At 49.4% G+C, this 21,944-nt stretch overlaps 1 protein-coding gene across 1 annotated transcript in view; it reads right to left on the bottom strand.

Annotated features, from left to right (window-relative positions):
• The window catches only part of MTR (5-methyltetrahydrofolate-homocysteine methyltransferase), a 68,709-nt gene that overhangs the window by 1,305 nt on the left and 45,460 nt on the right, over positions 1-21,944 (bottom strand). Inside the window, exons 22-32 of the mRNA XM_038761032.1 lie at positions 20,744-20,844; positions 17,164-17,231; positions 16,293-16,413; positions 14,401-14,482; positions 13,153-13,251; positions 11,218-11,293; positions 10,961-11,116; positions 8,395-8,591; positions 4,099-4,299; positions 3,832-4,024; positions 1,624-1,736 (exon numbers count right to left, since the gene is read on the bottom strand). Of these exons, the coding sequence (XP_038616960.1) occupies positions 1,624-1,736; positions 3,832-4,024; positions 4,099-4,299; positions 8,395-8,591; positions 10,961-11,116; positions 11,218-11,293; positions 13,153-13,251; positions 14,401-14,482; positions 16,293-16,413; positions 17,164-17,231; positions 20,744-20,844 (1,407 nt within the window). The remainder of the gene's footprint in view (positions 1-1,623; positions 1,737-3,831; positions 4,025-4,098; positions 4,300-8,394; positions 8,592-10,960; positions 11,117-11,217; positions 11,294-13,152; positions 13,252-14,400; positions 14,483-16,292; positions 16,414-17,163; positions 17,232-20,743; positions 20,845-21,944) is intronic.

Below are 21,944 nucleotides of genomic sequence, written 5' to 3'. Positions count from 1 at the left end.
TCATTAAGCACGGACGGGGCCTTTCGGGCAAAGCATCAGGATCTCCCTTCAAGGCCCTACTGAGAGCTCACCTCCTCCAGGAGGCCTTCCCAGACTGAGTCCCCTCCTTCCTCTCCCTCTCCCTCTCCATCCCCCCGCCTTACCGCCTTCCCTTCCCCACAGCACCTGTATATATGTATATATGCTTGTACATATTTATTACTCTATTTTACTTGTACATATCTATTCTATTTTCTTTTGTTAATATGTTTGGTTTTGTTATCTGTCTCCCCCTTCTAGACTGTGAGCCCACTGTTGGGTAGGGACTGTCTCTATATGTTGCCAACTTGGACTTCCCAAGCGCTTAGTCCAGTGCTCTGCACACAGTAAGCGCTCAATAAATATGATTGATTGATTGATTGATCTCGCTCTACTGGAATGGCGATGCGGGAACCAGAAGCCGACGACGGGGCGACCCCGATCTGAAGAGGCTCTGGGGTTTCCGTTCCCTCTCCGGCTCTCGGGAAGTGGCCGGGGGCCTCCGCTGGGACATCCTCCTCCTCCTCCACGGTACGGGACGCTCGCCCGTGAAATCCAATCTGCGCTCGGACCGCTGTCGCGCCCAGGATGCCCGGGCAAGGGGGGCAAGTACGACGGCCAGAGGGCTCGCCGCCACTTTGGGGGGCATTGGCTCCACGCTCGGGAGAGCCGTGGGAAGAACGCAAAGCCGGGGGGTGGGAAACCCACGTCCTACTCTCGGCTCTGCCGCCGGTCCTGCGGGGAGACCTCGTTCAAGCCGCCTGACTCAGTTTCCCCATCTGAAAAACGAGGCGAACCTCCCCGCTCGCCCTCCCTCTTACCCCGGGAGTCCTGTGCGGGTCAGGAACTACGTAATCACCGTGGTTAAGCGCTTACTATGTGCCAGGCACTGTACTAACGCTGGGGTGGACACGGGCGAATCAAGGGGGGGACCCGGTCCCTGCCCCATGTGGGGCTCGCGGTCTCACCCCCATTTTACAGCCGAGGTAACTGAGGCACAGAGAAGCGAAGCGACTCGCGGCAGAGAGCGGTGGAGCCGGAATTAGAACCCGTGACCTTCTGGCTTCCAGGCTCTTGCTCTTTCCACTAGGCCACGCGTGTCTGACCTGAGGATGACGTTCCTGCCCTAGCATTAGCACAGTGCTTAGCACGAACTTAATACAATATTTCCACTGGAGTAGAGGAGGAACAAAAACGACTAAAAAGAGGGGAATTCAACTCGCGGGTAAAGGTCGGAAAACGGGAACGCTTTAAGGCAGGAGAAGCAGCGTCGTGGAGGAACAAAAACGACTAAAAAGAGGGGAATTCAACTCGCGGGTAAAGGTCGGAAAACGGGAACGCTTTAAGGCAGGAGAAGCAGCGTCGTGGAGGAACAAAAACGACTAAAAAGAGGGGAATTCAACTCGCGGGTAAAGGTTGGAAAACGGGAACGCTTTAAGGCAGGAGAAGCAGCGTCGTGGAGGAACAAAAACGACTAAAAAGAGGGGAATTCAACTCGCGGGTAAAGGTCGGAAAACGGGAACGCTTTAAGGCAGGAGAAGCAGCGTCGTCTAGTGGGAAGAGCCCAGGCCTAGGAGCCGCAGGGCCCGGGTTCTCGAAAATTACCTGGTCCTTGTAAACCTTTCCGACGGCGAAATATCGGGACTGAGCGCTGGAGAAGTAGAGGCCAGAGACCGCCGAAGCAGGCGCCATGGCGAGCGACTCCGTTAACACGATCCCTGGAGAGAGGGAAAGGGGAACGGGGGGGGGGGAGAAGGAACAAAGCTGAGGCCCCGGATTGATCATTCCCACCGCCACAACAGCCGCCGGACGGATTTCAGCCGTGTCGCGAAGGTTCGACTGACAGGATTTAGGGACAGATTGACTGGGTGGGTGAATAAGCGCTTGGTACAGTGCTCTGCACACAGTAAGCGCTCCGTAAATACGACTGAAAGAATGAATGAATGAACGAGTGAGAGAAGTCGAGGACGAGGCCAAGGATTGTGAGACGGGAAGGGTGAGTGCTGTCTACAGTGATGGGAAAGTCAGGGGGCGGACGGGGTTTGGGTGCCACGACCACCGTCTCTCTTCCTCCCTTCAAAGCCCTACCGAGAGCTCACCTCCTCCAGGAGGCCTTCCCACACTGAGCCCCCTTTTTCCTCTCCTCCTCCCCATTATTCTATTTATTTTCTTTTGTTAATATGTCTTGACGCCTGTCTCCCCCTTCTAGACTGTGAGCCCGCTGTTGGGTAGGGACCGTCTCTAGATGTTGCCAACTTGGACTTCCCAAGCGCTTAGTCCAATGCTCTGCACACAGTAGGTGCTCAATAAATACGATTGAATGAATGAATCCCCCCACCCTACCTCCTTCCCCTCCTCACAGCACCTGTATATATATTTGTACAGATTTATTACTTTATCTTACTTGTACCTATTTACTATTCCATTTATTTTGTTAACGATGCGCATCTAGCTTTAATTCTATTTGTTCTGATGATTTTGACACCTGTCTCCAAGTTTTATTTTGTTGTCCGTCTCCCCGCTTCTAGCCCGTGAACCCGTCGCTGGGTAGGGACCGCCTCTAGATGTTGCCGACTTGGACCTCCCAAGCGCTTAGTCCAGTGCTCTGCACGCAGTAAGCGCTCAATAAATACAGTTGAATGAATGAATGTTGCCGACTTGGACTTTCCAAGCGCTTAGTCCAGCGCTCTGCATGCAGTAAGCGCTCAATAATTACAATCGAATGAATGAACTCATTGTGTGTCTCTCTAGTGCTGTACTGAACTCTCCTGCGTGCTTAGTACAGTGCTCTGCACACAGGAAGCCCTCAATAAATACGACTGAATGAATGGATAATAATAATAATGATGGTATTTGTTAAGCGCTTACTATGTGCAAAGCACTGTTCTAAGCACTGGGGGGATACAAGGTGGATATTGTTCATCAATCATTTATTGATATTTGATATATTTATTGCTCTATTGATCATATTTGAGTGCTACTGTAATAATAATAATAATAATAATAATGATGGCATTTATTAATTATTATTATTTTAATTTTTAATTATTATTTATTTTTTTAGACCGTGAGCCCACTGTTGGGTAGGGACTGTCTCTATATGTTGCCAACTTGTACTTCCCAAGCGCTTAGTCCAGTGCTCTGCACACAGTAAGCGCTCAATAAATACGATTGATTGATTGATTGATTGATTAGGCACTTCCTATGTGCAAAGCACTGTTCTAAGCGCTGGGGAGGTTACAAGGTGATCAGGTTGTCTCGCGGGGGGGGCTCACAGTCTTGATCCCCATTTTCCAAACGAGGGGAACTGAGGCCCCGAGAAGTGAAGCCACTTGCCCAAAATCACCCAGCTGACAGTTGGGATTTGAACCCCTGACCTCTGACTCCAAAGCCCGGGCTCTTTGATTAGGCACTTCCTATGTGCAAAGCACTGTTCTAAGCACTGGGGAGGTTACAAGGTGATGAGGTTGTCTCACGGGGGGTGCTCACAGTCTTGATCCCCGTTTTCCAAACGAGGGGAACTGAGGCCCCGAGAAGTGAAGCCACTTGCCCAAAGTCACCCAGCTGACAACTGGGATTTGAACCCCTGACCTCTGACTCCAAAGCCCGGGCTCTCTCCGCCGAGCCACGCTGCTTCTGAGCGTGACGGCCGTCGCCAGGACCACCCCGGCGTCCCCGTTACAGCGGGGGACGGGCGGCGCGTCCGATTCGGGCCGCAACCGAGCAACCGGGAACGCCGATCTAAAGCCCGGCCCGCCCCCTCGCCGCCTCTCCTCGCGCCCCGCGGGGAGGGCAGGGCGGGATCGGACGCACCCGTGGTCTCGGCGACGTCCGCCAGCCGCCACATGGTGATCTTCTCCGTGTGGTCGGGCTGGCTCGGGTAGCCGGGGGCCGGGCGGATGCCCTCGTAGCGGACGCGGCGCAGGTCGCCCACGGCCAGCCGCTCCTCCGGGCGGTAGCCCCAGAACTCCCGCCGGACCCGTTCGTGGAGCTCCTCCGCGAACGCCTGCCGGGAGGAGGACACATCCCAGTGAGGCCGACGCGGGCCCCCCGCCCGCCCGCCCGCCGCCCCCGCCATACCTCCGCCAGCCGGTCGCCCAGCGCCTTGGCCAGGATGCTGCTGTAATCGTCGCCCTGCTGCTCGAAGGCCCGGCAGAGCGCGTCCACGCCGAAGCAGGCCACGGCAAACAGGCCCAGGTAGTCGGGGACGCCCGAGCCCAGCGGGGCCACGAAGTCGGACAGGCAGTAGTACGGGTCGGGCGAGGCCGCATCCTTCTCCGCCTCCGATCGGGCATCGCCAACGAGACACGTGTGAGACGTCGCCGCCGGGAAGCCGTCCCGGCTTGCGGGCGGGGGGGGACCCCACCAGCCTTGCCCAGGAGGGCGAGACCGCCGCCTCGGCCCGCGGAAACGCCGACGGCCCCCCGGCAACGGAGACTCACTGGGGAACTGAACTGCTGCGGTGCTACGCGCGGCAGAGATACCCACACATCATCATAATAACAGCATTTTTTGAGCGCTTTCTATGTGCACTGTTCTAAGCGCTGGGGAGGTTACAAAGCAATCAGCTTGTCCCATGAGGGGGGGCTCCAAGTGCTTAGTACAGTGCTCTGCACACAGTAAGCGCTCAATATGATTGATTGATTAATCCCCATTTTACAGATGAGGTGACTGAGGCCCAGAGAAGAGAAGGATCGTATTTATTGAGCGCTTACTGTGTGCGGAGCACTGTACTAAGCGCTTGGAAAGTACAAGTCGGCAACGTAGAGAGACGGTCCCTACCCAACAGCGGGCTCACAGTCTTGAAGGGGGGGACAGGTGACAAAACAAAGCACGTGGACAGGTGTCAAGTCGTCAGAACAAACAAAATCAAAGCTAAATGCGCATCATTAACAAAATAAATAGGAGAGTAAATATGTACAAGTAAAACAGAGAAGGATCGTATTTATTGAGCGCTTACTGTGGGCAGAGCACTGTACTAAGCGCTTGGAAAGTACAAGTCGGCAACGTAGAGAGACGGTCCCTACCCAACAGCGGGCTCACAGTCTTGAAGGGGGGGGGACAGACGACAAAACAAAGCACGTGGACAGGTGTCAAGTCGTCAGAACAAGCAAAATTAAAGCTAAATGCGCATCGTTAACAAAATAAATAGGAGAGTAAATATGTACAAGTAAAACAGAGAAGGATCGTATTTATTGAGCGCTTACTGTGTGCAGAGCACTGTACTAAGCGCTTGGAAAGTACAAGTCGGCAACGTAGAGAGACGGTCCCTACCCAACAACGGGCTCACAGTCTTGACGGGGGGAACAGACGACAAAACAAAACACGTGGACAGGTGTCAAGTCGTCAGAACAAGCAAAATCAAAGCTAAATGCACACCATTAACAAAATAAATAGGAGAGTAAATATGTACAAGTAAAACAGAGTAAGGGAAAGAGCGCAGAAGTGAAGTGACTTGCCCAAAGTCACCCAGCTGACGAGTGGCGGAGCCGGGATTTGAACCCGTGACCTCTGACTCCAAAGCCCGGGCTCTTTCCACTGAGCCACGCTGGTTCTCTATGGACGGACACAGCCCACGCTCCTAACCACACATAGTGACCTAACCCTGCCCATAATACTACTACTACTTATAATAATTGTGGGTATTTTAAAGCGCTTTTTGGTGTCAGGCACCTCACTACGCCCCGGGGCGGACCCAAGCAAATCGGGTTGGACGCAGTCCCTGACCCGCGTGGGGCTCACGGTCTCCGTCCCCATCATCATCAATCGTATTTATTGAGAGCTTACTACGTGCAGAGCACTGTACTAAGCGCTTGGGAAGTACAAATTGGCAACATCTAGAGACAGTCCCTACCCAACAGTGGGCTCACAGTCTAAAAGGGGGAGACAGAGAACAAAACCAAACATACTAACAAAATAAAATAAATAGAATAGATATGTACAAGTAAAATAAATAGAGTGATAAATATGTACAAACATCTATACATATATACAGGTGCTGTGGGGAAGGGAAGGAGGTAAGAAGGGGGGGATGGAGAGGGGGACGAGGGGGAGAGGAAGGAAGGGGCTAAAAGGGGGAGACGGAGAACAAAACCAAACATACTAACAAAATAAAATAAATAGAATAGATAAGTAAAAGTAAAATAAATAAATAAGTAGAGTGATGAATATGTACAAACATATATACAAGTGCTGTGGGGAAGGGAAGGAGGTAAGAAGGGGGGGATGGAGAGGAAGACGAGGGGGAGAGGAAGAAAGGGGTTAAAAGGGGGAGACAGAGAACAAAACCAAACATACTAACAAAATAAAATAAATAGAATAGATATGTACAAGTAAAATAAATAAATAGAGTGATAAATACGCACAAACATATATACATATATACAGGTGCTGTGGGGAAGGGAAGGAGGTAAGATGGGGGGATGGAGAGGGGGACGAGGGGGAGAGGAAGGAAGGGGCTAAAAGGGGGAGACAGAGAATAAAACCAAACATACTAACAAAATAAAATAAATAGAATAGATATGTACAAGTAAAGTAGAGTGATAAATATGTACAAACATATATCCATATATACAGGTGCTGTGGGGAAGGGAAGGAGGTAAGAAGGGGGGGATGGAGGGGGGACGAGGGGGAGAGGAAGGAAGGGGCTAAAAGGGGGAGACAGAGAACAAAACCAAACATACTAACAAAATCAAATAAATAGAATAGGTATGTACAAGTAAAATAAATAAATAGAGTGATAAATCTGTACAAACATATATCCATATATACAGGTGCTGTGGGGAAGGGAAGGAGGTAAGAAGTGGGGGATGGAGAGGGGGACGAGGGGGAGAGGAAGGAAGGGGCTCAGTCTGGGAAGGCCTCAGAGGCTGAGGACTGAGGCCCAGAGACGGGAAGTGTCTTGCCCAAGGTGACGCAGCAGGCCGGGATTAGAACGCATGATCTCGCTCGTTTTCCATCCACCGGGCCCACGGATGCCGCCCACACAAATCCCAATGACACAAAGTGCCCACAGACACCCACACTCGCCCAGACGTACCCCCCGACACCCGCCCCGGCTACGGGCCCGAACTCCGAGTCGAGTCCCGATCACCCCGCTGTTTTCGGAGTCTATCCCTCCCCGACGCCCACGGAGCACCCCCCAACGCGGTCCTCTTCCTCATCCCCTCCCGGGCCGGGGACCGAGAAGCGGCCGTTTCCAGTCCGTTTTCGTTTGTTTGTGGTTTTTCACATCCCGGGTGACACCGCGGCAGCGTGGCTCAGCGGAAAGAGCCCGGGCTTTGGAGTCAGAGGTTCAAATCCCAATTGTCAGCTGGGTGACTTTGGGCGAGTCACTTCACTTGTCTGGGCCTCAGTTCCCTCATCTGGAAAATGGGGGTGAAGACTGGGAGCCCCCCGTGGGACAACCTGATTCATTCATTCATTCAATGGTATTTATTGAGCGCTTACTGTGTGCACAGCACTGCACTAAGCACTTGGGAAGTACAAGTTGGCAACATATACGGACGGTCCTGACCCAACAGTGGGCTCACAGTCTAGAAGGGGGAGACGGAGAACAAAACCAAACATATTAACAACCTGATCACCTTGTAAATCAATAACTTACAATAATCTTAATAATTAATTTACAATAATTTACAAGAATTACAATAATCCAATCAATAAATACGATTGATTGATTGATTGATTGTAACCTCCCCAGCGCTTAGAACGGTGCTTTGCACATAGTAAGCGCTTAATAAATGCCATCGTCATTATTATTATTACTCAGCCAACTCAAGCCGAGGGGGTCGGCTGGGATCTCGGCCCTGCTGAGAGCTCACCTCCTCCAGGAGGCCTTCCCAGACTGAAACCCCTTCCTTCCTCTCCCCCTCGTCCCCCTCTCCATCCCCTCATCTTACCTCCTTCCCTTCCCCACAGCACCTGTATATATGGATATATGTTTGTACATATTTATTTTATTTTGTTAGTATGTTTGGTTCTGTTCTCTGTCTCCCCCTTTTAGACTGTGAGCCCACTGTTGGGTAGGGACTGTCTCTATTTGTTGCCAATTTGTACTTCCCAAGCGCTTAGTACAGTGCTCTGCACATAGTAAGCGCTCAATACGATTGATTGATTGATTGATTACTCTATTTATTTATTTATTTTACCTGTACATATCTATTCTATTTATTTTATTTTGTTAGTATGTTTGGTTTTGTTCTCTGTCTCCCCCTTTTAGACTGTGAGCCCACTGTTGGGTAGGGACTGTCTCTAGATGTTGCCAATTTGGACTTCCCAAGTGCTTAGCACAGTGCTCTGCACATAGTAAGCGCTCAATAAATACGATTGATGATGATGACGATGATGATCTCGGAGAGGGAATCGGAGCCTCACCTGCTGCCTTAAGCCGTGAAACGTGGCTATGGGCTCGGCGGTCCGGGGCTCCGCATCTTCCGAGAACAGATGGATGTCGTCTTGGACGCTCTGGGCCGGCCAGAAGCCAACCACGCCCCTGGCGCGGAGTTTTCGTTGAGCAATCAGCTCTTTGAGCATCTTCTGGGCGTCCTCGTAAACCTTCCTGGCCTCTTCACCTGGCAGAGGGAGACCAGAGGGCTGGCAAGAAACTCCTCCCCCTGGGCTTCAAGGCTGTCCATCCATCCATCCCCTCGCCCCCTCCTACCTCACCTCCCTTCTCTCCTTCTCCAGCCCAGCCCGCACACTCCGCTCCTCCACCGCTGATCTCCTCACCGTACCTCGCTCTCGCCTGTCCCGCCATCGACCCCCGGCCCACGTCATCCCCGGGGCCTGGAATGCCCCCAATCCCTCTGCCCATCCGCCAAGCTCGCTCTCTTCCTCCCTTCAAGGCCCTGCTGAGAGCTCACCTCCTCCAGGAGGCCTTCCCAGAATGAGCCCCTTCCTTCCAGTCCCCCTCGTCCCCCTCTCCATCCCCCCCATCTTACCTCCTTCCCTTCCTCACAGCACCTGTCTATATGTATATATGTTTGTACATATTTATCACTCTATTTATTTTATTTGTACATATCTATTCTATTTATTTTATTTTGTTAGTATGTTAGGTTTTGTTCTCTGTCTCCCCCTTTTAGACTGTGAGCCCACTGTTGGGTAGGGACTGTCTCTATATGTTGCCAATTTGTACTTCCCAAGCGCTTAGAACAGTGCTCTGCACAGAGTAAGCGCTCAATAAATACGATTGATGATGATGATGATGGCAAGGGGCCTCACCAAAGACCTCGGAAACAACAGGAGTTCGGAATAATGTTCCTCCGGCACACCTCCTCCAAGAGGCCTTCCTTTCTTCTTTTCCCACTCCCTTCTGCCTCACCTTAACTCGCTCCCTTTATCCACCTCACCTCCCGCCACCCTCAAGCCCCACAGCACTTTTGTACATAGCCATAACTGATTTGTATTAATATACACAATAATGATAATGTTGGTATTTGTTAAGCGCTTACTATATGTGCCAAGCACTGTTCTGAGCACTGGGGGATCTACAAGGGGATCAGGTTGTCCCACATGGCGTTCACAGTCTTAATCCCCATTTTCCAGATGAGGTCACCGGGGCACAGGGAAGAGTGCTTTGCACATAGTAAGTGCTTGATAAATGCCATTATTATTATTATTATTATTATTATTATTATTATTATGTGAAGTGACTTGCCCGAAGTCACACTAAACACTAATAATAACTTTGGTATTTCTTAAGCGCTATGTGCCAAGCACTGTTCTAAGCACTGGGGGATCTACAAGGGGATCAGGTTGTCCCACATGGGGTTCACAGTCTTAATCCCCATTTTCCAGATGAGGTCACTGGGGCACAGAGAAGAGCGCTTTGCACATAGTAAGTGCTTGATAAATGCCATTATTATTATTATTATTATTATTATTATTATTATGTGAAGTGACTTGCCCGAAGTCACACTAAACACTAATAATAACTTTGGTATTTGTTAAGCGCTATGTGCCAAGCACTGTTCTGAGCATTGGGGGACCTACAAGGGGATCAGGTTGTCCCACACGGGGTTCACAGTCTTAATCCCCATTTTCCAGATGAGGTCACCGAGGCACAGAGAAGAGTGCTTTGTACATAGTAAATGCTTGATAAATGCCATTATTATTATTATTATTAAGTGAAGTGACTTGCCCGAAGTCACACAGCTGATAAGTAGCGGAGCCGGGATTGGAACCCATGACCTCTGGCTCCCAAGCCCGCTGAGCCACGCTGTTTCAAATTCACATTCTGCCTCCCCCTCTAAACTGTAACTTGTTGTGGACAGGGAATGTCAGCCAGTCAATCATTTGTATATATTGAGCGCTTATTATTATCATTATTAATCATTATAATAATTATATTACAATATAATTATATAATAATTATTATTAATAATAATGATTCCAAACAATGATTCTGAATAATAATGATTCTGAATAATAATGATTCTTAATAATAATAATGATAATAATAATAATAATAATAATAATAATAATAATAACCAGAGAAGCAGAGTGGCTCTGTGGAAAGAGCCCGGGCTTTGGAGTCATAAGTCACGGGTTCAAATCCCAGCTCTGCCCATTGTCAGCTGTGTGACTTTGGGCAACTCACGTCACTTCTCTGGGCCTCGGTTCCCTCATCCGGAAACTGGGGATGAAGACCGTGAGCCCCCCGTGGGACAACCTGATCACCTTGTAACCTCCCCAGCGCTTAAAACAGTGCTTTGTACGTAGGAAGCGCTTCACAAATGCCATCATTATTATTATTACTGTATGCAGAGCGCCGTACTAAGCGCTTGGGAAGGGTCCAATGGAGCAATAGCCAGACACAATCCCCACCCACAACGAGCGTCCGGTCTTTTCCCTCTAATTTTCCCTCCCTCCGCCCCTCCCGCCCACCGAGGGGGTCCCCCTCGCGTGACGGCAGGGAGCCGGGTCTCTCCGCACAGACCCACTGTCTTGTCCTCGAAGATCTTGGGGAAGCCCCGATTCGGGTATTTGCCCCGGAGCTGCCAGACGTCGAAGAACGGCTTCCAGTCGATGTAGCTCACCAGCCGCCGCAGGTCGTAGTCGTCGAAGACGCGCGTGCCGAGGAAGCGCGGCTTGACTGGGGGGAGGCACGGGGCGGGGGGCCGCGAGTTGAGGCCGGCCCCCTCTCGGGTGCCCACCCATCCCACCCCTTCCCGCCCCTCGACAACGGCTCCAGACCTGGGCAAGGCGCTGCCTGCCAGTCGACGTGGAAGCCATTCTTCCTGGCTTGGGCGAGGCTCAGGTATCGCCTTTCCTGAAAAGGGACGGAGGGGAGGCCGGATGAGACCGGGGCCTTCCGGGAAAGAAAGGCACGTTGGTGGGAAGCCGGGGCCCCGGTGGGGCGGCCACCGGTTGGGGAACCGCGTGCCCTCGGAAGCACCCAATATTTGCACACACCTAGTAAGGGCTCAGTCAACACCATGTTTTTCCCCCAGTGGCATCCGTTAAGCACATACTGTGTGCCAGGCACTGTAATCAATCAATCGCATTTATTGAGCGCTTACTGTGTGCAGAGCACTGGACTAAGCGCTTGGGAAGTCCAAGTTGGCAACATCTAGAGACGGTCCCTACCCAACGGCGGGCTCACAGTCTAAAAGGGGGAGACAGAGAAAAAAACCAAACGTACTAACAGAATAAAATAAATAGAATAGATAGGTACAGGTAAAATAAATAGAGTAATAAATAAGTACAAACATATATACATATATACAGAGAATATATGCCGTCAACAGAGATGTAATAAGAATGATGGCATTTACTAAGCACTGAGGTGGATACTATAATAATAATAATGATAATAATGGCATTTATTAATCACTTAACTATGTGCCAAGCACTGTTCTAAGTGCTGGGGAGGTTACAAGGCCCTACTGAGAGCTCACCTCCTCCAGGAGGCCTTCCCAGACTGAGCCCCCTCCTTCCTCTCCCCATCCTCCCCCTCTCCTTACCTCCTTCCCCTCCCCACAGCACCTGTATATATGTATATATGTTTGTACGGATTTATTACTCTATTTATTTAATTTACTTGTACATGTTTATTCTATTTATCTTATTCTGTTAATATGTTTTGTTTTGTTGTCTGTCTCCCCCTTCTAGACTGTGAGCCCGCTGTTGGGTAGGGACTGTCTCTCTATGTTACCAACTTGGACTTCCCAAGCGCTTAGTACAGGGCTCTGCACATAGTAAGCGCTCAATAAATACGACTGAATGAATGAATGAACGTCTCCACCTTCTTGACTGTGAGCCCGTTGTTGGGTAGAGACCGTCTCTATATGTTGCCAATTTGGACTTCCCAAGCGCTTAGTCCAGTGCTCTGCACACAGTAAGCGCTCAATAAATACGATTGAATGAATGAATGAATGAATGCAAGGTGATCAGGTTGTCCCACGGTGGGGCTCACAGTCAATCCCCATTTTCCAGATGAGGTAACTGAAGCACAGAGAAGTGACTTGCCCAAAATCACACAGCTAACTGGTGGACTCAGGATTTGAACCCATGACCACTGACTCCAAAGCCCGGGCTCTTTCCACTGAGCCACGCTGCTTCTCTACATCCAATAAATTATGGGATTTATTAAGCGCTATGTGCCCAACACGGCTCTAAGCGCCGGGGTAAACTCAAGGTCATCGGGTTGTCCCCCGTGGGGCTCCCAGTCGCCCTCCCCGTTTGACAGATGAGGCCACGGAGGCCCAGAGAAGTGAAGTGACTTGCCCGAGGTCACACAGCAGACAAGCGGCGGAGCCGGGATTAGAACCCACGTCCTCTGACTCCAAAGCCCGGGCTCTTTCCACTGAGCCACGCTGCTTCTCTTAGATACAAGCTAATCCGGTTCTAGACTGTGAGCCCGCTGTCGGGTAGGGACCGTCTCTAGATGTTGCCAACTTGGACTTCCCAAGCGCTCAGTCCAGTGCTCTGCACACAGTCAGCGCTCAATAAATACGACTGATTGATTGATCGGGTTGGACCCGATCCACGCCCCACGTGGACTCAGTCTTAATCCCCATTTTACGGCGGCGGCGGCCGAGGTCCCAGAGCGGACCGGTGGCGGGGCCGGGACCAGACCCTTCTGACTCTCCCCACTGGGCCGCCCGGCTTCCCCTGCTGATGGATTACCTTGAGAGACTCATAATGGTCTTGCCTGATGTCTTCGTACTCTTCAACGATTTCCTCGAAGTAGTCGTCCTTCAGGTTTTCATCCAGCAACTGGGAACACTGGGAGGGGAGGGCGAATCAATCGATCCATCCGTGGAACTTATTGAGCGCTTGCTGTGCGCACGGCACTGTACTAAGTGCCCCCTTTTTCCTCTCCTCCTCCCCATCCCTCCCGGCCCTACCACCTTCCCCTCCCCGCAGCACCTGGATATATGTTTGGACAGATCTATCACTCTATTTTACTTGTAAAGATTTACTATTCTACTGATTTTGTTAATGAGGCGCATCAAGGAGAAGCCGCACGGCTCAGTGGAAGGAGCCCGGGCTTTGGAGCCAGAGGTCACGAGTTCTAATCCTGCTCCGCCACGAGTAAGCTCACCTCCTCCAGGAGGCCTTCCCAGACTGAGCCCCTTCCTTCCTCTCCCCCTCGTCCCCCTCTCCATCCCCCCATCTTACCTCCTTCCCTTCCCCACAGCACCTGCATATATGTTTGTACATATTTATTACTCTATTTATACATATCTATTCTATTTATTTTATTTTGTTAGTATGTTTGGTTTTGTTCTCTGTCTCCCCCTTTTAGACTGTGAGCCCGCTGTTGGGTAGGGACCGTCTCTAGATGTTGCCAACTTGTACTTCCCAAGCGCTTAGTACAGTGCTCTGCACATAGTAAGCGCTCAATAAATACGATTGATTGATTGATTGATTACTCTATTTATTTATTTATTTTACTTGTACATATCTATTTTGTTAGTATGTTTGGTTTTGTTCTCTGTCTCCCCCTTTTAGACTGTGAGCCCACTGTTGGGTAGGGACTGTCTCTAGATGTTGCCAATTTGTACTTCCCAAGCGCTTAGTACAGTGCTCTGCACATAGTAAGCGCTCAATAAATACGATTGAAGATGATGATGATGGTGTCAGCTGTGTGACTTTGGGCGTCACTTCACTTCTCTGGGCCTCAGTTCCCTCATCTGGAAAATGGGGATGAAGATTGTGAGCCCCCCGTGGAACAACCTCATCACCTTGTAACCTTCCCAGCGCTTAGAACAGTGCTTTGCACGTAGTAAGCGCTTAATAAATGCCATTATTATTATTATTATTATTATTATTATTATTATTATTATTATTATTACTAAGCACTGGGAGAGTACAACAGAACACTAACCAGCCCCATTCCCTGCCCGCAACGAGCTCACGGCCTTCACTCACCACCACCACGCTCTTGGACGCGTCCAGGACGTGGATGACCGGAGCGCTGTAGCGAGGAGCGATTTTCACGGCCGTGTGGGTTCTGAAAACACAGGAGGTGATAATACTCACAATAATAATAAAAATAACAGTATTTATTAAGCGCTTACTATGCGCCGAACTCTGTTCTAAACATGGGGTGGGGGGGATACAAGGTCATCAGGTTGTCCCCCGCCTCCATCCCTATTTGACAGATGAGGAAACTGAGACCCAGAGAATAATAAAAATAACGGTATTTATTAAGCGCTTACTATGCGCCAAACTCTGTTCTAAGCGCGCGGGGTGGGGGGGGATACAAGGTCATCAGGTTGTCCCCCGCCTCCATCCCTATTTGACAGATGAGGAAACTGAGACCCAGAGAATAATAAAAATAATGGTATTTACTAAGCGCTTACTATGCGCCAAACTTTGTTCTAAACGCGCGGTGAGGGGGGGGGGATACAAGGTCATCAGGTTGTCCCCCGCCTCCATCCCTATTTGACAGATGAGGAAACTGAGGCCCAGAGAACAATAATAATAATAATGACGGCATTTGTTAAGCGCTTACTATGTGCAAAGCGCCGTTCTAAGCGCTGGGGAGGTTACAAGGTGATCAGGTGGTCCCACGGGGGGCTCACAGTTTTAATCCCCATTTTACAGATGAGGGAACTGAGGCACAGAGAAGTGACTTGCCCAGAGTCCCAAAGCTGACAGTTGGCGGAGCCGGGATTCGAACCCATGACCTCTGACTCCAAAGCCGGGGTTTTTTTCCACTGAGCCACGCTGCTTCTCAATGATTCACTCATTTGTTCGTTCAATCGTATTTCTTGGGCGCTTACTGTGTGCACAGCACTGTACTAAGCGCTTGGGAAGTACAAGTCGGCGACATATAGAGACGGTCCCTACCCGACAGCGGGCTGATCTCCGCCCTGAGAGGAGCTGACCCGTCCGCTGCGCGCACAGCCTTGGGCTAAGCGCTTCGGAGAGAGTACGGTGGTGTTAGTAGACGGGATCCCTGCCCTCAAGCAACTTAGAGAAGCAGCGTGGCTCAGTGGAAAGAGCCCGGGCTTGGGAGTCAGAGGACCTGGGTTCTAATCCTGACTCTTCCACCTGTCAGCTTGGGTAAGCCACTTCACTTCTCTGGGCCTCAGTCCCCTCGGCTGCAAGGGGATTAAGACCGTGACCCCCGACGTGGGACAGGGACTGCATTCAACCGACGCGCTTGGATCCGTCCTCGCGCTTAGTACAGCGCCTGGCACATAGTAAGCGCTTAACAAATGCCACAACTGCGCCTCGGGAGAGCGGGCCACAGGGAATTGGTCTGTGAGGGACACGCCACGCCATAATAATAATAATAATGGCATCTGTTAAGCGCTTACTATGTGCAAAGCACTGTTCTAAGCGCTAAAGAGGACACAAGGTGACCATCATCAGTGAGAAGCAGCGTGGCTCAGTGGAAAGAGCCCGGGCTTTGGAGTCGGAGGTCATGGGTTCAAATCCCGGCTCCACCACGTCTGCTGTGTGACCTTCTGAGCCTCAGTTACCTCATCTGTAAAATGGGGATTAAGACTGTGAGCCCCACGTGGGACAACCTGATCATCATGTATCCCTCCCAGCGCTTAGAACAGCGCTTTGCACATAGTAAGTGCTTAACAAATGCCAACATCATTATTATTATTATTATCATCATTATCAATCGTATTTATTGAGTGCTTACCGTGTGCAGAGCACTGTACTAAGCGCTTGGGAAGTCCAAGTTGGCAACATCTAGAGACGGTCCCTACCCAACAGTGGGCTCCCAGTCTTATATACGCGCACACATGGAGCGCTCCAGACCGATTTACGGGGCCCCTTGGGGACGGTTTCCCTCTCACCGCGAAGTGGTGGCGCCGCCAATCAACAAAGGAATCTTGATCTCCAAGCGCTCCATCTCCTTGGCCACAAAGATCATCTCGTCCAAAGACGGGGTGATGAGTCCCGACAGGCCGATTATATCTGTGGCCGAGAGAGCGGGTCCGGATCATCATCATCATCAATCGCACTTACTGAGCGCTTACCGTGTGCAGGGCACTGGACTAAGCGCTTGGGAAGTACAAATTGGCAACATCTAGAGACAGTCCCTACCGAACAGCGGGCTCACAGTCTAAAAGGGGGAGACGGAGAACAAAGCCAAACATACCAACAAAGTAAAATAAATAGAATAGATATGTACAAGTAAAATAAATAGAGTAATAAATATGTACGAACATATATACATATATACAGGTGCTGTGGGGAAGGGAAGGAGGTAAGATCAATCAATCAATCAATCAATCGTATTTATTGAGCGCTTACTATGTGCAGAGCACTGGACTAAGCGCTTGGGAAGTACAACTTGGCAACACATAGAGACAGTCCCTACCCAACAGTGGGCTCACAGTCTAAAAGGGGGAGACAGAGAACAGAACCAAACATACCAACAAAATAAAATAAAAAGGATAGAAATGTACAAGTAAAATAAATAAATAAATAAGTAGAGTAACAAATATGTACAACCATATATACATATATAAGATGGGGGCGGACCGGATCGCGATCCCCACCAAAAGGCTCCCGGACGCTGAAAGTCTTCCTTCCCCGTCGCCAGGCGACCCCTCCCTCCGGCCGCGTCCCCGGGCCCGATGCCGATTCGCGGAGGCGTCCACTAAGGTCCACCGGGAATGGCCCAGGAGGCTGCCCGGTCGGGGGGGAAGGCGGCTCCTTCACCTGCTTTGTTGTCCAGCGCGGCCTTGAGGATCTTGTCGCACGGGGTCATGACCCCCAGGTCGATGACCCTGGGGAGAGGAAACCCGATGGGAAAGCGGGAATGAGCCCCCCAAAACAGCCGCCCCGCGCTTCCCTTCCCTCTCCTGGAGACCGCTGGGCTTCCCGCCGAAACGCGGCCGGAGGTTCCGGACCTCCGGGCGGGTGGGATGGCGGCTTTCGGGAAAACTCTGGGCGGAAACGGGGAGAGCCCCTTGTTGGGTAGGGGGACCATCTCTATCTCTTGCCGGTCGGCACTTCCCGAGCGCTTAGTACAGAGCTCTGCACCCGGTAAGCGCTGTAAAGTGGGGATGAAGGCTGTGAGTCCCCCGTGGGACAACCTGATTACCTTGTATCCACCCCAGCGCTTAGAACGGTGCTTTGCACATAGTAAGCGCTTAACAAATACGAACGTGATTGTTATTAATAAATACGACTGAACGAATGAATAACAACAACAGTAGTGATGGTATTTCTTAAGCGCTTAGAACAGTCCCAGCGCTTAGAACGGTGCTTTGCACATAGTAAGCGCTTAACAAATACCAACGTCATTATTATTAATAAAGCCGACTGAATGAATGAATAACAACAATGGTGATGATATTTCTTAAGCGCTTAGAACAATCCCAGCACTTAGAACAGTACTTTGCACATAGTGAGCACTTAAATACCAACGTCATTATTATTCATAAATACGACTGAATGAATGAATAACAACAACAATGGTGATGGTATTTCTTAAGCGTTTCGAACAGTCCCAGCGCTTAGAACAGTGCTTTGCACATAGTAAGCGCTTAACAAATACCAACGTGATTATTATTAATGAATACGACTGAATGAGTGAATAGCAACAATGGTGATGGTATTTCTTAAGCGCTTAGAACAGTCTCAGCGCTTAGAACGGTGCTTTGCACATAGTAAGCGCTTAACGAATACCAACATTATTATTATTAATAAATACGACAATGAATGAATAACAACAATGGTGATGATATTTCTTAAGCGCTTAGAACAGTCCCAGCACTTAGAACGGTGCTTTGCACATAGTAAGCACTTAATACCAACGTGATTATTATTAATAAATACGACTGAATGAATGAATAACAACAATGGTGATGATATTTCTTAAGCGCTTAGAACAATCCCAGTGCTTAGAACAGTGCTTTGCACATAGTGAGCACTTAACAAATACCAAAGTCATTATTATTAATAAATACGACTGAATGAATGAATAACAACAACAATGGTGATGGTATTTCTTAAGCGCTTAGAACAGTCCCAGCGCTTAGAACGGTGCTTTGCACATAGTAAGTGCTTAACAAATACCAACGTGATTATTATTAATAAATATGACTGAATGAATGAATAACAACAACAATGGTGATGGTATTTCTTAAGCGCTTAGAACAGTCCCAGCGCTTAGAACGGTGCTTTGCACATAGTAAGTGCTTAACAAATACCAACGTGATTATTATTAATAAATATGACTGAATGAATGAATAACAACCACAATGGTGATGGTATTTCTTAAGCGTTTCGAACAGTCCCAGCGCTTAGAACGGTGCTTTGCACATAGTGAGCGCTTAACAAAAGCCAACGTGATTATTATTAATAAATACGACTGAATGAATGAATAACAACAACAATGGTGATGGTATTTCTTAAGCGCTTAGAACAGTCCCAGCAGCTTAGAACGGTGCTTTCTTTGCACATAGTAAGTGCTTAACAAATACCAACGTGATTATTACTACTAAATACGACTGAATGAATGAATAACAACCACAATGGTGATGGTATTTCTTAAGCGCTTAGAACAGTCCCAGCGCTTAGAACGGTGCTTTGCATATAGTAAGCGCTTAACAAAAGCCAACGTGATTATTATTAATAAATACGACTGAATGAATGAATAACAACAACAATGGTGATGGTGTTAAGTGCTTAGAACAGTCCCAGCGCTTAGAACGGTGCTTTGCACATAGTGAGCACTTAACAAATACCAACGTGATTATTATTAATAAATACGACTGAATGAATGAATGAATAACAACAATGGTGATGGTATTTCTTAAGCGCTTAGAACAGTCCCAGAGCTTAAAATGGTGCTTTGCGTAATAAATACGACTGACTGAATGAATAACAACAACAATGGTGATGGTATTTCTTAAGCGCTTAGAACAGTCCCAGAGCTTAAAATGGTGCTTTGCGTAATAAATACGACTGACTGAATGAATAACAACAACAATGGTGATGGTATTTCTTAAGCGCTTAGAACAGTCCCAGCGCTTAGAACGGTGCTTTGAACATAGTAAGCGCTTAACAAATACCATCGTTTTTGTTTTTTTTAAGCACATACTATGTTCCAGGCACTGTACTGAGCGCGGGGAGGATACGAGCAAATCGAGTTGGACCCAGTCCCTGTCCCAGGTGGGGCTGACAGTCTCAACCCCCATTTTGTTCATTCATTCATTCAATCGCATTTATTAATAATAATAATAATAATAATAATGGCATTTATTAAGCGCTTACTATGTGCAAAGCACTGTTCTAAGCGCTGGGGTAGATACAAGGTAATCAAGTTGTCCCACGGGGGGCTCACAGTCAATCCCCACTTTACAGATGAGGGAACTGAGGCCCAGAGAAGTGAAGGGACTTGCCCAAAGTCACACAGCTGACAATTGGAGGAGCCGGGATTTGAACCCACGACCACTGACTCCAAAGCCCGGGCTCTTTCCACTGAGCCACGTTATCGAGCGCTTACTGTGTGCGGAGCACTGTACTAAGCGCTTGGGAAGTCCAAGTTGGCAACATCTAGAGCCGGTCCCTACCCAACAGCAGGCTCACAGCCTAGAAGGGGGAGACAGGCGACAAAACAAGACATGGAGACAGGTGTCAAAATCGTTCATTCAGTCGTATTTATTGAGCGCTTACTGTGTGCAGAGCACTGGACTAAGCGCTTGGGAAGTCCAAAAGGGGGAGGAGGAGGAGAGGAAGGAGGGGGGATGACCTTGTATCTACCCCAGCGCTTAGAACAGTGCTGGGCACCTAGTAAGCGCCTAACAAATACCAACATTATTATCTGTGAAATGAATACATACAATTTTACTGGTACATATTTATTCTGTTTATTTTATTTGGTTTATATGTTTTGTTTTGTCGCCTGTCTCCCCCTTCTAGGCTGTGAGCCCGCTGTTGGGTAGGGACCGTCTCTAGATGTTGCCAAATTGTCCTTCCCAAGCGCTTAGTACAGTGCTCCGCACACAGTAAGCGCTCAATAATGTGGCTCAGTGGAAAGAGCCCGGGCTTTGGAGTCAGCGGTCGTGGGTTCAAATCCCGGCTCCGCCAACTGTCAGCTGTGTGACTTTGGGCAAACTTGGGCAACGTCTCTATATGTTGCCAACTTGGACTTCCCAAGCGCTTAGTACAGTGCTCCGCACACAGTAAGTGCTCAATAAATACGACTGAATGAATGAAAGGATGAGTTCCGGCCCGGGCCGGCGGGATTTGGGGCAGGGGGGGGGGGGGGTGGGTGAGAGGATGCCCGCACCTGAAGTTGTTGCAGCCCAGCACCACGCCGACGATGTTCTTGCCAATATCGTGGACGTCGCCCTTGACGGTGGCCAGCACGATGGTGCCCTGGTAGGGGTCCTGGAGGGGGTTGGGGAGAAGGGTTCGGTCAGGCCGGAGGATGGGGGGCCAATAAGTACCCCCCGGCCCACGTCCTCCCCCCGGCCCGGAATGCCCTCCCTCCGCACATCTGCCAAACTAGCCCTCTTCCTCCCTTCAAAGCCCTACTGAGAGCTCACCTCCTCAATCAATCAATCAATCGTATTTATTGAGCGCTTACTGTGTGCAGAGCACTGTACTAAGCGCTTAGGAAGTACAAGCTGGCAACAAGTTGGCCCTCCTCCAGGAGGCCTTCCCACGCTGAGCCCCCTTTTTCCTCTCCTCCTCCCCATCCCCTCTGCCCCACCTCCTTCCCCTCCCCACAGCACCTGTATAGATGTTTGTAACAGATTTATTACTCTATTTATTTCACTTGTACCTATTTACTATTCTATTCATTTTGTTAATGATAATAGAAGAATAGAACAATAATGATATTATCTGTTAAGCGCTTACTATATACCAAGCGCCGGATTAAGCGCTGGGAGTCACTGCTATCCGTCATCCATGCTGCATGATGGATTACATATTTACTGCTCTAATTATTTTGTTAATGATGTGCATCTAGCTTTATTTCTATTTATTCTGACGACTTGACACCTGGCCACGTGTTTTGTTTTGTCGTCCGTCTCCCCCTTCTAGACTGTGAGCCCGTTGTTGGGTAGGGACCCTCTCTATATGTTGCCGACTTGGACTTCCCAAGCGCTTAGTCCAGTGCTCTGCACACAGTCAGCGCTCAATAAATACCCTGAATGAATGAATGAAAAGTGACTTGCCCAAAGTCACACAGCTGACAATCGGTGGAGCCGGGATTTGAACCCGTGACCTCTGACTCCAAAGCCCGGGCTCTTTCCACTGAGCCACGCTGCTTCTCTGATGACTTTGACACCTGTCCACATGTTTTGTTCCCTGTCTACCCCTTTTAGACTGTGAGCCCACTGTTAGGTAGGGACCGTCTCTATATGTTGCCAACTTGGACTTCCCAAGCGCTCAGTACAGTGCTCCGCACACAGTCAGCACTCAATAAGAATATTGCTACCTCCCCTATTTATTTTAAACAAAACATCTTCTGAGGATTTCAG

The sequence above is a fragment of the Tachyglossus aculeatus genome, chromosome 19 (assembly GCF_015852505.1).
Source record: "Tachyglossus aculeatus isolate mTacAcu1 chromosome 19, mTacAcu1.pri, whole genome shotgun sequence".
Taxonomy (NCBI): Eukaryota; Metazoa; Chordata; class Mammalia; order Monotremata; family Tachyglossidae; genus Tachyglossus; species Tachyglossus aculeatus.
This window is presented reverse-complemented; position numbering and strand designations above follow the sequence as displayed.